The sequence below is a fragment of the Neltuma alba genome, unplaced genomic scaffold, assembly GCF_004799145.2.
Source record: "Neltuma alba isolate B1F8T4 unplaced genomic scaffold, ASM479914v2 tig00012694_pilon, whole genome shotgun sequence".
NCBI classification, from domain to species: domain Eukaryota; kingdom Viridiplantae; phylum Streptophyta; class Magnoliopsida; order Fabales; family Fabaceae; genus Neltuma; species Neltuma alba.
In genome coordinates, this window is record NW_021637121.1 from 504,956 (window position 1) to 521,557 (window position 16,602).

Consider the following 16,602-nt stretch of genomic DNA (forward strand, 5'->3'; position numbering starts at 1 on the left):
GCATGTAATGACAAGTCTTACAGTAGAAAATGACAATCTCTAGGATTTGTTTTGTAATTTTTTTTCTTTTTATAAGACTTGATTGTAATTCTCCCAATTTTTTATAAGAATTGACCTACATTAGAAATTATTTTTTGAGCTCCTATCCGTTTAATCTAGTGTTAAACATACAAAAAATAATGCCAAGTACATTTTTTTCGTTGATGATATAATTCATGTTGTGGAGTTATGGAAAAAGACATTCGAGTTAAAGGGTTTCTAGCTAAGTGGGAATAAGACAAAATATAAGATTACAATTTTGATAAGATGGAAGTTAGAGATAATTTGGAGATTAAAATAGGAGATCAAATCATGCTAGCCTACAAGTAGCAAAGTTTATATATTTGTGATAAATTATACAAGACGTGAAATTAATGGAGATATTATGCATAAAATACAAGTTGGGAGATTCAAATGGAGAAATGGTATAGCAGTTATTTGATATCAAAAAGCATATAATAAGCTCAAAAGGCAGTTTATTGAATTGCCATAACTCTAATAGTACCATATAAACAGATGCTGAGCTTCAAAAGGACAACAAAAATATAAAGTTAGAATAGCAAATATGAGAACGTTGAGATGAATCCACGGTTAGATAAGGGGACCCAAAAAAAAAGAAAAAGATTCATAATCACTATATAAGGAAAAATCGGTGTGACTTCTAATGAAATATCATAATATTTTGCTGAATTGGATAAGATCATATTCAAAATTTCAAATGCCCACGTTAGCGACAAACTCATTTAAAAAGATAAAAGAAAATAAAAAAGACACTGCCAGAGATAAAGTCACAACCCAGACCAGGTTATTCTCAAAAGGTCAATAAAATCTAAAATAGCTTGATATATGACCTTTGTTTATGCTTAATAAAAGCAGTAATTTTAATTAAGCTAACTGAGAGTTATTGGGAGAGTTTCGAGCTAAATGGGCTTTATAATTATTTTCAGCTTGTTTTAACAAGCTAATCAAAATCACTTGTCAAAATAAATTGAGAACATTTTCCTCCAACTACTTTTCACGTACCTTAATCAAAATCACTTTAAATTTTTTTTTTTTGGGGTTAAGTTTAAGGGCCAGTTGTTTAAGAATAAGGGGGAAAATTATTTTAGTTAAGCAAAAGAGGAAGCTGCTGATAAAACCTCAAGTTAAACATAAAGGATGTGTTAAGAATTGTTGCTAGATTATTTTGATAAGCCTTGACCCAAAAAAACGCTTAATTTGATAAGCTATAGATTGGCTTTTCAAAATAAGTTGAAAAGATTATTTGGCTTGAAAGTCTTTCAACAACTCATTCATTTAGCTTAACTAAAATCACCTCGTCACCTTATTCCCAAAAAATACTCCTTCACAACATTAATGGAACAAAATCAAAAGTACTTTGCTTCGGACAAACTGGCCTTAAATAAACCCATACGCCAGAGACTGTATTTATATCATGCATCTTCTGAACAAGTTTGGTAGCACATCTATCCACTTTTCTGAAAAAGTGATTACATGCGACCAATCAATCCTGCAGTGTAAGCCTTGGGGTGATCTGTTTACTTGCACATTGTAGCGAGGAAATCACAGTACATGTCGGGGGGGGGGGGGAACGTTTATATATAAAACAAAAAAAAGTGATCACCGGTTATAAACACTCTGTTATAAACATAACGGCTACACATTAACTTCAAATTAAGGTTAGAAACACAAAAATGACAAACAAGACCGTAACACAAACTCAATCAAAGCCGTTACATGCTACAATAACAAGGTGCTCTTTCAAAAGCCAGAACACCTCCTTTTCCTCCTTATATTCTTTTTCTAGTTTTTTCTGTTCCAAACCTCACCACATTTCTCTTTACTCTCCTCTACTTGAACTGCAGTGCATTCCTATTATAACTACAATATCACTAGTCTACCAACCATAATTGCATTTGCTCACATAAGATGTGGACAAAGCACGAAACCGCAACCTGTGATTATTTACCGTAGAAGACAACAAAAGAAGAACCCCCTCAAATCTCCTTCAAATCAATGCCCTGGATTCCAGAAGAATGAATCTAATCAACATGGTATATTTCAAAATGCACCATTATCCGTAAAGAAAGCAAAAGGCAGATATAACTGGCGGAGGAATGTCCAAGTAGAAATGTTAAAATGTGTATTAACGCACCTTATACACACATAATATCCTTGAACTCTTAGAACCTCAATTATTAGTACCAGTCCCCATTTCCATTTGCTACAATTCCTGTTCACAGTCAAACAACTGCTCAACCATCTGAGCAGAACAGCAGACAGAGAAAGAAAGAAAACAACATATATTGAAGGGAAGAGATGATGATATATAAAGTTTCAACCTAGCAGGGGGTTAATGCTTTTACTTAACTGGCCTACAAGAGTCTTAGGATGTCAACACGTTGGTCAACAACAATTTTCTGTCAAACGGATCAGCAGGGCATTATGATGAAATAATTGTTTAAAGTTCACAGAATAAAATAAATTCAGAACATATTCATGGACAAGCAATAGTAAAGGAAAACTTTATATCATGTTCTAAACACACACAAAATTGAAAAACCCTGAGCAAGGTTGTGGTGTTTTCATTAGCAATCTTTATAGCATCAAGGTTTATCAAGCTTGAGCTTAGCTCAAAAAAGTTCACAGATGAGTAATATTCAAGTTACTAGACTAAAATCATATCACAGCATGATCCAGCCCCTAACTAAAACTAGTTTTCAGGTCATACCAGTCTTAGGGTCAAGCAAAGTCTGGAATTATACCACAGAAGCCACAAGCGTTTACCATAAAAGTAAAAGCTCAAAAATTACCAATCAAAGCACGTTAAGTCTGACAAAAACACATAACAGAGCGAAACCATGAAAAATGACAAGAGTCATCAACCTCAAGTAGAAAAATTCCTATCAACAGTATCACCAAAATATCTTTTTTTCAAAAAAAAAAAAAGCAATATTTTGTTATTAAAATAAGATGCAGCAGCTTGAGCAACACAGCTTAAAAGGTGTTTTAATATCAATTTGCATACAGAGAACAAAACCTATTGCAAGGTTCCTATCATACATTTCAAGACACAGTCTGCAAAAAAATCATTGTAACAAATACGACACGAGCATAGTCAATATCCTCATGATGCAAGTTTCTTCTATATCAATAGTTTAGAATGCGAGTTGATACCTAACGGTGATCAGTAACTTATCCAGTGCTTCCTTTGCCAATTTCTTCTGTTGTCCCCAATACACTTGAACCAGAATGTAAAATATCTTTGCCTTCAGTTTGAGAATTTGAATGATCATTCATTTCTTGATGAAGATCACCTTGATTCACTTCCAATTTATAATTCCCCATACAATCCCGTGTTCCTTGAGTGGGGATGTTAACAGCATCAGTTTTCTCACAGGTCACTTCTGATACATGGATCACCTTATCCACCATTACTACATGAGTATCCTTCGAGTTCCCTTGACATTGATTTGACGGTGGAAGCACCTGCTGGGTGTTTGCCTCATCTGATTGGGTTGAAATCACGCTGAAAAAAATCAATAACTTCGCATCAGTAGTTCAACCAGACTACATTTACATAAAATATGAATAAGAACCATAATATAGACACAAAAAAGATTCATAGGACCAAAAATTATGTGCATGTTTGGCATCGAGTTAGGTGAGCCCAAATCGACATCTAATGCTTAAAAAGTCAGTTTATGCCCAAACTTTTGTTTGGGATGGCTTTTGGGAAAACACTCTTCTCTCCCCCAAAAGTAGCTTGAAACTTAAAGCAACCTTTTGTTACTTCCAACATGACGTTGCCCCTTCTGCCTCACTTGCCTTCTGGTGTTCATTCAGCCTCACCCTTTTGTGTGCACATGGTGGGTTAGGTTACATCTTCTTCAAGCCACGTCAATTTGTATTTTTTGTCTTACAGTACACTGCTTTTTATAATTTTAAACACCTTACTTTCAACAAGGGGGTCATTAACCCATTAAATTTTATGTAAAAATAAAAAATATTAATTTTATCTATACCCAAATTTATATTTCCAAAAAAAAAAAATTATGACATTCTTTCACCATCACAAATAAATTTGTAATAAAGAAAATATTAAAAAATAATAAATAATTCCCAATAATACATTAACTCTTTATTTTTATAATTCTAATTTTTAATATTTTTCTTAAATGTATCAAATTATATGCATATGATGTATCAAATTATATGCATGTGTGTGTGTGTGTGTGTGAAATAAAAATCATGTTCTTTTCAATCATTTGGCATTTAAACATTTTTGATTATGTCATCCAAACAAGTTTTAGTTTGTTAAACTCACTTTTCAAAGAATAGCCAAACAAAAAGCATATTATACAAATTGACTTTTTACCTCAACTTCATTTTGCAAAAATCAATTGGGATAAAAGTTATTTTATAAATGTTAATCCAAACAAGCCTACCTGTAGGAAACACTCTGATCTAAAGCATTATCAGTCACAGGTTCTTCTGGTCTCGGTTTCTTATTCTTCCTTAGATCTACAGCGCGATTAGAGTTCCCACTGCCTCTTTTCCGTCTACGCGCATGATGTCCATCTTGTGAGAAGGGGACAGTTTTTACATTCACATCTTCATTAATTTTAGATTCCAAATGATTTGTCCTACTCATATCTTCAGCAACTGCAGGTACTTCTACTATCACTTTTGGTTCTCCAAGAGAAAACCCCATTTCCTCTCTCTTGCTATGATCACCAGGTGGTTTCTCATTTTCTAAGAGCTTCTGCTTATTGCCATCATGATAGGAGCCAGAAACCAGAGGTTTATCTTTGTTTTCAGTTGGAGATTGATCAGGATGGGGTCTGAAAAATAGTTCAGTGCACCGTTTGATCCATGAAAACCGCACAGGGCTAGAAGAAGAAACAGCCGCTGACTTCTGTACATCTGGAGTTTTAAACTCATTGCCGAAACCATCACGATGTGTAAGAGCGTGCTGCTTCAAATTTTTCAGTGCAGAGATCTTCTGCTGGTTAGCCTCCATATCAGATTTTAGCATTTCAATGATAGCAACATCATCAGAGGCCACTTTCAAATCCTCCAACTTCTTCAATTCTTCAATCTGAGCATTAATACGGATTCTATCAGCATGCAATAGCTCTCTCTGTTTTTGCAGTTTATCACTTTGAACCTTGAGTTCCTCAATGCAATTATTTAATTCAGCCCATTCCCTATTTCTCAGTTCACGATCCAAATTTATTTCTGTTCGCTCATCATGAAGCCTTTTCATCTCAGAGGAAACATGTTCCAGCTCCTTTTTTGCTTTCTCCTCAAGAGCATTAATGTATTGGAGTTTATTTTTCTTCTCTTCATCAAAAGACTTTTCTCGTTCCTTCAAGTAACTTTCCACTTCTTCACGCCTCTTCTCAACTAGGTTATTCAACTCCTTCTTTTGCATCTCAATGTCCTTTAAGAAATCTGCCCGCTCTTGCTCCATCTTGCAAAACCACTCAGAATGTTCATGTGCCATCTTGTCCATGAATTCTTCTCGCTCACAGGCAAGTGACTCTAAGTCTCGGGTGTACTGCTCATGCATTTCATTTTTTTCTTGTCTTAGCTTTTCACGTTCATCTTTAATAAACCTTGAAACCGACATCTTTTCTTCTGCTAACAATTTTGCTTCTTTCGCCAGCTCTTCTTTTTTTTCATCAAGGAGTTCCCACTCAACTTCAAACTTTGCCTTCTCAACTTTCAATTTATCTGCCTCAGCTATAAGCTCTGACTTCAGATTTCTTACAAGGTCAAGCTCTTCCTTTAGTTTAACTTCCAAAACTGATAAGTCATCTTTTTCAGTTTTCATGGCCTCCAATCTCTCTTTTGCATGATCAACTTGCCTTCTTTTACTCTCCAATGAATCCAAAGACTTCACAAGATCTTCCTTTGTTTTGCCAATCTCTTCTTTCTCCTTATCTAAAAGGGTTTTATTTGACTCAAACTCCTTTTCAGCAGCTCTCAGTCTATGGTCTCTCCCTTCTAGAACGACTGACAACTCCCCAAGTTCCTTCTCCTTCTCCTCCAAAGATCTTGACAGAATTTCCAACTCATGCTCTCTTTCTTGGATTTGGTCTTCCCGTTGCTTTAGGTCAACTTCCTTCAATTCCCAGGCCCGTCTCTTGGTCTCAATTTCATTTTCAACTGATTTACGCTGCAATTGTAGCTCAGCTTCAAAATCATATTTTCTTGATAGTAATGCAGCTTCCTGATCAGCTATAACTTTCTGAACTTCATCCTACATGATCAACCAAAAAGGCAAAAGAAATGATTATAAGAATATACAACTCATCCTGTAGAACATTGAATACAGCCTCATCCACATAATCCACCCAGTTTATAAACAATGAAGAATTAGGGAAGAACATACTGATTCTTTGCTGGCAAGTTTCTCTTGATAGCTAACAAACTCCTGCTCTTTCTTGTTCAGCTCATTTTCCCGTTTAGTGAGTGCCTGTTTTCAAACAATACCAGTTAATACATGAACAAGACAAGGATAGTAATTACTTAATAATTGTTTCATTTTGACCCGAGTCACACGACCAAGAGTTTGAAAAATAAGAACCTCTTCTTTTTGTGTTAGGGTGGCCTCCATCAGCTCCAGTTTGGTTTTCTCATCATGAAGAGCTCTTCGTTCACTTTCAATTTTCACTTTCCAGTCCTCTAACTCTTTTTGAAGCTGGTTTAGTTCCTGAGATCGATTAAAAATGTGCTCCTCTCTCTCATTGAGAGAAGCTTGTGCTTCAAGTGACCTTTCCTGTTCTTCCTTCAAAACTTCATGCCTTTCAGAAAGCAACTTTCTCTCAAGAATCAGCTCCTTCTCTTTTTCATCACATCTGAGAGATAGAGATTAACAATGTAAAGAATATCTAGCTTGAAAAAACATAACAATCACTGAAGCAGAATATGAGAATATGAAGAAAAAAAATGGAAGCAAAAACAATTTCTGAACTTTATGACAATCGATTTGTTGCTAAAAGAAGATAAAACTTCCAGCGTCATCTCAATTACACATAATATCGTAATTGTAATGATATATTATCATGAGAAGATGCGCAAAGATGTGAAGAATGAGCCTACAAATGGGACACAGATGATAAATAATCAGCACAACCAACATCATGATGATAATACGTACTCTGACTTGAAAGATATGGTACGCCTCCGAAGGTCATCTTCACGTGCTTCAACATCCCGAAGCTTCCTTTCTGCAACACTGTTATATCGACTAGCTTCTGCTTGTAAACATTCAGCAGCACGCACATTGGCCTCAGCCTCAGTAAATTTCTTCTGTGCTTCATCTATCAAACGATGGGCTTCAGCAAATTTACTATCAGCTGCAACTTTTGTTTCAGCACATTCAGAACGCATCTCACCCAAGGCCTTCTCAAGCTACAGAAATTGATAAAAATCATGACCTAAAAGATCAGACTGCCAGAGTAATTATAGGAACATGCAAGAAGACATTAGTAATTTATATAAAAAGAAAACTATATTCAACAAGCTTACACTAGCTATACACTCTTTTTTCACTTCCACCGTCTTTTTCAAATTTTCTTCTCGTTTCCTTGCTTCAGCTAAAGCAGACAGCTGCATAGCTAAATCACGTTTATGAAACAACTCAGAAGATTCAGTTGAAGCCTTGAGTTGCTCATACTTGGAAGCCAATTCTTTTCTCTCCAATATGAGAAGGCCCATGTGGTGTTGATGATCATAGATCTACATTAAGTATATAAGTCAGATATATCATACCCATTGAAAAGAATAAGGAGTTTCACAAGCACTTGCATAAGGGAAACTTATGAGTGCATCTATTAAAATAAGATAACCTGAAGATAAGCGTGTTTACAGAGTATTCAGGTGGGAAAAAAAATTACGAAGACCTCAAATCAAATTTAGGGGAAAACAATACAGCAGAGATTGGCTGTGGGCTCAAAACGGGGTCAGAAAAAAGTTCCCATCATCAGTTTGCATCACGATGACTTTTGCTTCATTAGAATCGTATAATGGCCCGGTTCTAATCAGCTAATTATTAGTCAGGTGGCGATATACATGACCAATGAACCCACACTTAACCAGTAAGTCTAGTTTCATAGGCATATAATAAAGCTTCAACACGCAAAAAAATCTCACATTAGGATCGCCAACATACCATTCTACGCATTACTGACTTTCAGGCACATCAGTAAAGTATATCTTACAGCAGAACATATTGATTAACATGACAAGCCGTGACGAACAATTTTTAATGCGCATTATTGAAGTTATTTTTCTTTTTGGAGGCAATCGATAAAGTCATAACTAAAAACAGAAATGTAATCGTACAGAATAAATTAGAAAAGTACAGTAAAGTTCACACGAAATAGAGGAATCACTGCATTTCACCTTCCAGTAAGAAATTCGACATCAATATATCTTTCCCAATTCTCCCAGGAGGTGAAGTCCTAAAGTAGAGAATTTCATAAAGAGAAGATAACAAAGAACAAACCTCAGCCTCGAGCTTGGCGATATAGGCCACAAGCGCCGCCTTGTCCTTCTGTTTAATCGACTCCTCGTCCAAGCCAGCTCGTTTGAGGCGCAACCAGATCTCATCGTCACTGAGAGGGCTTCTAACCCTAGAACGGGGAGTGATTGACAAGGGCTGAGCAGAAGGAGAAGGAGTCGCCATCTACGCTTCCCCCAATTGCCAGAAAACCCTAAAGTCCAATTGGTCTTGTGGTTCTCGGATTCAGCTCTCAAAAACGCAGATAAATCCTTCGCGACACTTCCTTAGAACCCCACCACCCCGATGGCTTTCCCGGTTGTGCCTTCAAAGATGAAAGTGGAGACAGCTTTACTACTGAGACTATTTCTTTTCTTCCTTCCTTTTTTTCTTGGCCAACGGTGAGAGTAAAGTGATCGTTGGCGCTTTATAATTCTTTATGGCCCAGATTCCTGTATTTCAGTTGTAATTTGGCCGGGATTCTTTTTATTTTTTTGATTTCCTGTTCAATGTTTAATAGTGTAGGGATGATTTTAAAAATAATTTGACGATATACAGATAAATATGCAGGGAAATTCATTTATAAAAAAAATGTTTTTAAAAAGTAACACCTCCAAATAAAGAATCTATCAAATATAAAAGAAAATTGATTCCACATCCCAATCTTATTAATGACGCCAACGTCATTGATGATTCTATTGTTTTGAATTCAAATTAAGTTCTTGCACAATTATTGAATTCAAAATTAAAGAGCTGTTTAGGTGGTATAAGAAGTACTTTTGAAAAGTATTTTTTTATAAATCAAGATAAATTTCGTCCACATATTTACTTCGTATATCGTAAAATCACTTTTGAAATATAGTTTGGTTTCCATCCAAACGCCCCCTAAATTAAAAGCATTAATTTAATTATTTTATTATAATATTTCAATTTCATATTAATAGCGCTTACTATTAATATTTCTCTGGTTAAGTTTCAAATTTGAAAAAGGGTGTGGTCCATTTTATAAACTTTAATTTGGGTTTATTTTTATATTTAATACACTTTTTTCTAATATTATCCTTAATTTTTTTATTACATTTCTACACACATTCTCTTTCATCATTTTTTTTAATTTATTATAAGAACATATTTAAAAATATATATTTAAAATTATTTATTATTTTTAACTAATTATTCATTATTTATAAATTAATTATTTGAAGTTTATAATAAAAACTAAAAGGAGTACTATTAATATTTTTGTTCGAGAAACAAGTAGAAATATCATAAGTTACTATTTTTGTTTCAAATATTTTTCAACCGATCTTTGTATTATTAGTTTGTGAGACTTTTTTTCAAATAATAATTTTGAAAAGATAATTAAAATAATCTAAATATAACCTGTTTTGAACTACAACATTCTCGATGTAGGAGCTAAACAAGAGATTTATTTGGCTCTAAATACAATAACTCGGTTTGTTTTGTCTCACAAACTTATAATTTTTTTTAAAAAGAATCTCTATTGTTTGCGCATATCAAGAGTCTCACAAAAAAAATAGTTTCAAGAGTTAAGATGCATTTAGTATTTTAAAGTATTTTTTTAGGTGCATTCACCACCCTAAAAATACTTCAAAATTCTGGATGTCCCTGAAAATACTTCAAGATGCACACATGAAAAAATACGTTATAGTATTAAATACACCTTAACCCTAGTTTTAATGTATAAGATTTTTTGATGAATAAGATTAAAAGGATTATTTATTACAAATAAATAATCTTATTAATTTTTTTAATATCCACATATTAATTATTTGGATTTTATATTAAAGAGAGGAGGTAGAATATAAAATTCTTCCGAAATGCACCTTACGTATTCCAGGGAAAACTATGTATGGTTACTTATATTATCCAATAATTAAACTATTTTTTTTATTATACTTTAAGTTTAGGTGGTTACCAAAAAAATATAATAAATATAAGAATTAGTTAATTAATCATTAAAATTAAAAAAATTAATTAGTTAAGTTAATTATTTATATAAAAATATGTATTAAGTTTTCCAAAACCATCCTATTTTTATTTGCAACAGGAAACTAGCTATTAATGAATATCCCTTATATGCATATAAAAAAATTGAAAAAACCATATTGGAGGTACTATACTTTCTCTTAATTTTCAATTTGGTACCTATGTGTTTTTTGTTCTTAACTAAATCTTTAATTTTGCTCTATTAACATCATTAATCCTTATGTAGAGACTAAAATATCAATAGAACAAAGTTATAAGAGCTAATATTGCTAAAAAGATAAAATTAAATGTTTAATTAAAGGGAAAAAAACACACAGGTACCAAATTAAAAATTGAGAGAAAGGATAGGTACCTCCAATATGGTTTTCTCTAAAAAAATTTAAGGAAAAAATATAAATTTAAAAAATAAAATAAATTAAGTTCCTATATTTATAAATTATAACTAGGGTTACGTTTTTTTCGAAGACAAAGATGGAGTAGCACGTGATTACGAGTTAGTTATGTGAATTTGCGCTGTGAGTATTGTTTTCATTGATTCAACCCGTCATACAGTACCCTCTTGCTTTGAATTAATCATCACCAAAACGCCCGGGAAGATATATTTATTAAAGATGATTGCCGCACATCAATCTTCAGCCGCCATAAATAAGGCGAGAAGATCGATCTTGATCGACGAGCCACTTGCTCTATTTAGAGAGGGGTACGATCCTTGTTCTCTGCCACTTTCGTCCTTATTATCCATCACCTGTCACTGTTTTTCACATATAAAATAATGATAAATAGATTTTTTTTTATTTTTTCCCTTCCATCCGGTTTTATATATAAACTTTAAATAATCGAATCACGTTTAACAAATTAATAGTTAAAAATTAATTTAAAATAATAAATAAGTTATAAATGTATTTTTTTAAAATTTATCCTTATTTATTAAGAGAATAAACAAGAGAGACAATAAATAAATAAAATAAAAAAAAGAATATATGGGGATAATATTGATGAGAGAGAGGGAGCATAAATATGGTCATCTTATAGTCATTTAAGGATAAAATAGAAGAAAAAAAAAAAATAATAAAAACTTAAACAACTCAAAAATAAATTTATATTTTTCACCAGACCATTTTTCAAAAATGAAGTATATATATAGAACCGGAGGGAGTATTAATTTATGCTCTCTTACTACTCTTATTAAATATGGGCATATATGAAATACTTATTGAAACTATTATAAGATCTCATAAAAATGATTAAAAATTTCCTTTGGAACGACTCTTGTAATAAACACCAGATGGAGTATAAAAAATCTAATTGAGGTGTAATTCCTCTGCCACACTTGAAATAGCAACGTCGCCCTAATAAAAAGTGCCAACAAGTACGTTTAATTTAGAGGATTAATAATGGTCGTCACATGCAACATTATCGATGGAAAACCATTATAATTGGCTGCTGCACATGAAAAGAAAACACTTAGACACGCATGTTTTGTCGGCTCAAAAGGTATTGGAAAGGGGTGCATTCCAATTTCCATGTTCTTTGTGGGCATTATAAAACTGTTTAATGTAGCTAAATAAAAATATTATATTACCACTGATTTTATGTATAAGTTTCACTTTTGGGGAAGAATCTGGTCCAGCATATAAACTTGATTTGTGAGTTTGTCTGAGTATTTTTTTTTTATCCTTAGTTGACTGTATTTAGTACTCCCTCTCTTTTATTAATATTATTTTCATATATTCTCTTTCATTATATTTTTTCATTTATTGTCTCTCTTGTTTACTCTCTTAATAAAGAAGGGTAAATTTAAAAAATAAAGGAAAATTAATCTTTTGTTCTTTCAAATTTTAACTCATTTATGACTCAGCCCCTCAACTATAACCCAATATAACTTAGTTTCTCAACTTTTAACTCGTTTAAAACTCAGTCCCTCAATTTTTTTTGAATAAATCAATCCTCATCGTATATAAGTCACTTTGAGTCATCACTTAATTATGTTACGTGGCAAAAATTCCTGCTGACATGGCTTCCAACCAAGCTATCCTCGTTGATCACCCAAACAGTCCTTCTCGTTGTCCTTTCTTCTTGACCTCCGCCTTCGCGCGCACACAGTGTCGGCACGCATTCTCCTTCACCTATAACTTCAATGTTCGGCCCCCCATGAGTTTTTTTCACTCCATTCCGTTGCAGCTTTCTCAGCTTTCCTTTAACCCTTCCTTCCCTTTCTCTGATTATTTTCAGATTTAAGAGATTTCAAAACTTAGTTCTCAGGGCTCATACATCATTCATGGTGCGGGAAAGCTAAAAATGTTTCGACAAGAAAGATTCGCTAGCTTAGAAAAAATTTGCTAACTGACTATACTGGTGTCATCAGGTGGTTCTGGCAAGAATGTAATTGTGAATTTTTTGCATACATGGCTCATGGCGCTCATACATCACTCGTCCCTTGCTGCTATAAATGATTCCGAAGCTTACTTTTCATCACCCATGGCCGGCGGTGAAACAACTATTGAATGGAGCGGGGGAAAAAAAAAACTTATGAGAGGTGAACATTGAAGCTATAGGTGAAGGAGAATGGGTGCCCATGCTGTGAGTGCGCGAAGGTGGAGGTCAAGAAGAAGAAAGGAAAACGAGAGGGACTGTTTGGGTGATCAACGAGGATAGCTTCGTTGGAAGCCATGTCAGCAAGAATTTTTGCCACATAACATAAAGCATAACTAAGTGATGACTCAAAGTGACTTATATACGATGGGGATTAATTTATTAAAAAAAATTTGAGAAACTGAGTTTTAAACGAGTTAAAAGTTGAGGGGTTGAGTCATACTGAATCATAGTTGAGAGATTGAGTCATAATTGAGTTAAAAATTAAAGAACCAAAAGATTAATTTTCTCAAAAATAAAAATATATTTCTGACCTATTTTATTATTTTAATTAATTTTAATTGTTAGTTTGTTAAACATGATCTGGTTATCTGAAGTATAACACAAGAGGAAGTATTAAAGAGCATCTTCCCTTTTAAAATATACAAGCACACAACCTCGGTTACTTGGAGAAATGGATAAAGATATCGTGGATTGGAGAGTATTTTAATTAATTTTTTACGCCAAAAAAATCAACAAACTAAACTGCTAAAATCAAAAGCAACATGTCACCTCTGGCCTCTAGCATGCCGGGCTGATAAACTACATCAAGCATTAATAATATTAATCAAAAGTTGAAGTTCCAGCTGTCGTGTGTTGTAAACATTCCAACAAAACTGGAAATTACTAGGGTTTATACTCCTCATAGTTCTCTTGCACAAAGGAAAAGGTGGCCAGCAAAAGGAAAAGATTAGAGCTGGTAATATGGATTGTACCCACGGGTCCAACCTACCAACCCGTAAAAAATGATGGGTTAGAGTTGGCTAAAAACCAACCCGCCAGTAAACGAGCTTTTTGAACCCACTCAGCCAAGCCCGCAACCCGCCACGGGTTAGCCAGCCAGCTCGCAGGCTAACCCGCATTTTTTTTATTTTTTTAATTATTATAATTACATTATTATATATTATATCTTATCTAAAAAATAAAAGAAAATACCTACATAATTTATTTGGTGCTTTCAATCAAATATTTCAAGAAAAAACAAAAATTTTATTATTATTTTTGAATATTATATAAGAAAAAAATATTTTAAAAATTAAAAAAATTTACCGAAAAAAAAGTGTTGGCGGATTGGCGAGCCAACCCACCAACCCATATGAGTTCAACCCGCTACGGGCCAACCCGCAAACCCGTATTACCAGCCCTAGAAAAGATCATCTAATTACTAGGGCTTATTTAACTTTTAGCATGGTTGACATCTAACTTTTGGCCTGTGATCATGTCAAATTATACTAATTACAAAACACTAAACTAGATTTGATGCCAGATAAGTGATAACTTTAGACAAACCACGGATTGATGCATAAGAAATATGAGAAAAATTTATAGGGAGCAAAACAAGGATCACATTGGACCCAAAAGAACATAAAACAAGCATACAAAATCATTAGGTATTGAAGTACCACTTCCGGTTTTTAATATAAGACCTAATTAACTAATTTGAATAGATTAATAAAACTAGTTAAAATTAGTTGTTTATATAAATATGTGTCGTATTTCCTAAATTATCCTTTCTAATCAAGTGTATTAGTTAGAACTATAATTATTACAAAGACTACATTAGGGGGGAAAAAAGATAAAAATAAGAAACGAAGTGAATTGAAGTCTTATATTTAATATCAAAATGAAAGTTAAATTAACTCTTATATTAAAGATCAAAAGTAGTATATGTGAATCAAAGCTGTACCCAAAAAGTTACAGGCTTAAAGAGCCCGACAATGAGATGATATGGAAAATATTTCATTAGCTATTTACAAAAGCATGCACCCAAGGTTTACATAGGCTGGTTATAGTTTTTATAATACTCCTCCGGTCCTTAATATAGGACCCAATTCTTGTGTTGGTTTTGGTCCTAAATATAAGACCCCTTTCTCATATTTATCAATTTTCTCTAAAATACCCTTATGTATACTCTCTCAACCATAATCAAGTAGAAGAGGGAGAAGGGGTATTAAGAAAGATGATTATGGTGTTTTAGGAAAAAATGTGACACTTTTCCTATAATTAACTAACTTACCTAACTTCCTTAATTTAATCAAATTAGTTAAATGGGTCTTATATTAAGGACCGGAGGAGTATCTTTTTTTGACCAAAAAAAAGGTCTACATAGACTGCAACGCGTGAAGATTTAAGACCTCCATAGCAGCAAACGGTGGTCATCACCAACATTGAAATCTACATACTGCTATATGTCGCTTTTTTTTTTTTTTGGCCTGTGGTAGTCATTAATCCAGCCTTTAATTAGCTTGATCTCAGTTGCCCTCTGCTCTACCAACCAATCAGGATGATGGGGGCCAGCAGCACGTAAATGACAAGTCTATATGGTGCGCACCTAATAAAAAACTGTGAAAGAATTAAATTAAGTCTGCCTATTAAAGAATCTGCAGACAGTTGTATATAAGCTATAACTTGAGTGCCATCCTGCAGCTAAAAGTTTCACAAGGAAGTTGCAGGCTGGCATGTGGTCAATCAAATTTTCCAAACAGTTGTAGGATACAAAAAGGCATGTATAGGAAATATTACCATCACTGGCATATTGAAAACAGTAAGGAAGAAACACCCTAAACCGCGCATAAATGAACATGAATAAAGAATGCAGCTGCTAATAAAGAGATATGGACAGTTCTTGATGACTGCACGTTACCACCACATCCCATGGCACCAACCAGAACGTAATTACAATAGTTAGCAAATCCAAAGGCGGCAGTCATGCACAAAATGCCACTTTATATATAAATATTACTCATCTGATCCTATTTATAAGACAAAAAGAGAAGACATTTTTTAGTCTTATTTACAAGACACAAAAAGAAATTTTTTGTATGGATATATAAGTTTACCCTTTATTTTGTTATTGTATTAACTTCGTTTACATAAGGTATAATGTATATTAATTAAAGATAAAATTGGAAAGTTGTTAAATTTTAAATGAGAGTTAATAAAGTTTATGATTTTTCTTAATCTATATAAAACATATTGGAAGTAACTTATAAATAGGATTAGAAGAATATATGTGATCCCAAAGGTCCTATGCTACAATCCAATGTAATGTTAGACATTCGGAACCAGCGGGGTTGGGTCTAGCAAAAGGAATTAATCTTTTACAATGTGGTGAATCAAGATTCGAATTCCCACTAGGAGAGATGCCTACATTTAGTGCATGATAGTACCTAGAATAAGATTGCCTCAAATAAGTGGATACTTCTGCTTTAGGGGAAAAAAAATAGATATCCGTGTTATCAAGCAGAAAGGCAACTGGGTGCAACAGGTCCTGGTCCAATGCGATGGAGGAGAATCACCCACACGGGAATTTGCCAATGACATGTGTGAACCTTGAGGACAAGGTCGCTGCTTTACGGGGGGCACTCTTATGGCCATAAGGAGAACGAGAATCTGGACCAAAATGGGAG

At 33.6% G+C, this 16,602-nt stretch overlaps 1 protein-coding gene across 1 annotated transcript; it reads right to left on the reverse strand.

Annotated features, from left to right (window-relative positions):
• Positions 1-1,642: 1,642 nt before the first annotated feature.
• On the reverse strand, positions 1,643-8,947 carry LOC114729918 (protein CROWDED NUCLEI 4). The gene is made up of 9 exons (XM_028916943.1): positions 8,558-8,947; positions 7,579-7,788; positions 7,208-7,461; positions 6,635-6,905; positions 6,440-6,523; positions 4,488-6,307; positions 3,217-3,568; positions 2,195-2,272; positions 1,643-2,060 (listed from the first exon to the last, which is right to left on the reverse strand). Exons 1-7 carry the CDS (start codon positions 8,735-8,737, stop codon positions 3,235-3,237), a joined length of 3,153 nt encoding a protein of 1,050 aa, XP_028772776.1. The 5' UTR covers positions 8,738-8,947; the 3' UTR covers positions 1,643-2,060; positions 2,195-2,272; positions 3,217-3,234.
• Positions 8,948-16,602: the final 7,655 nt, after the last annotated feature.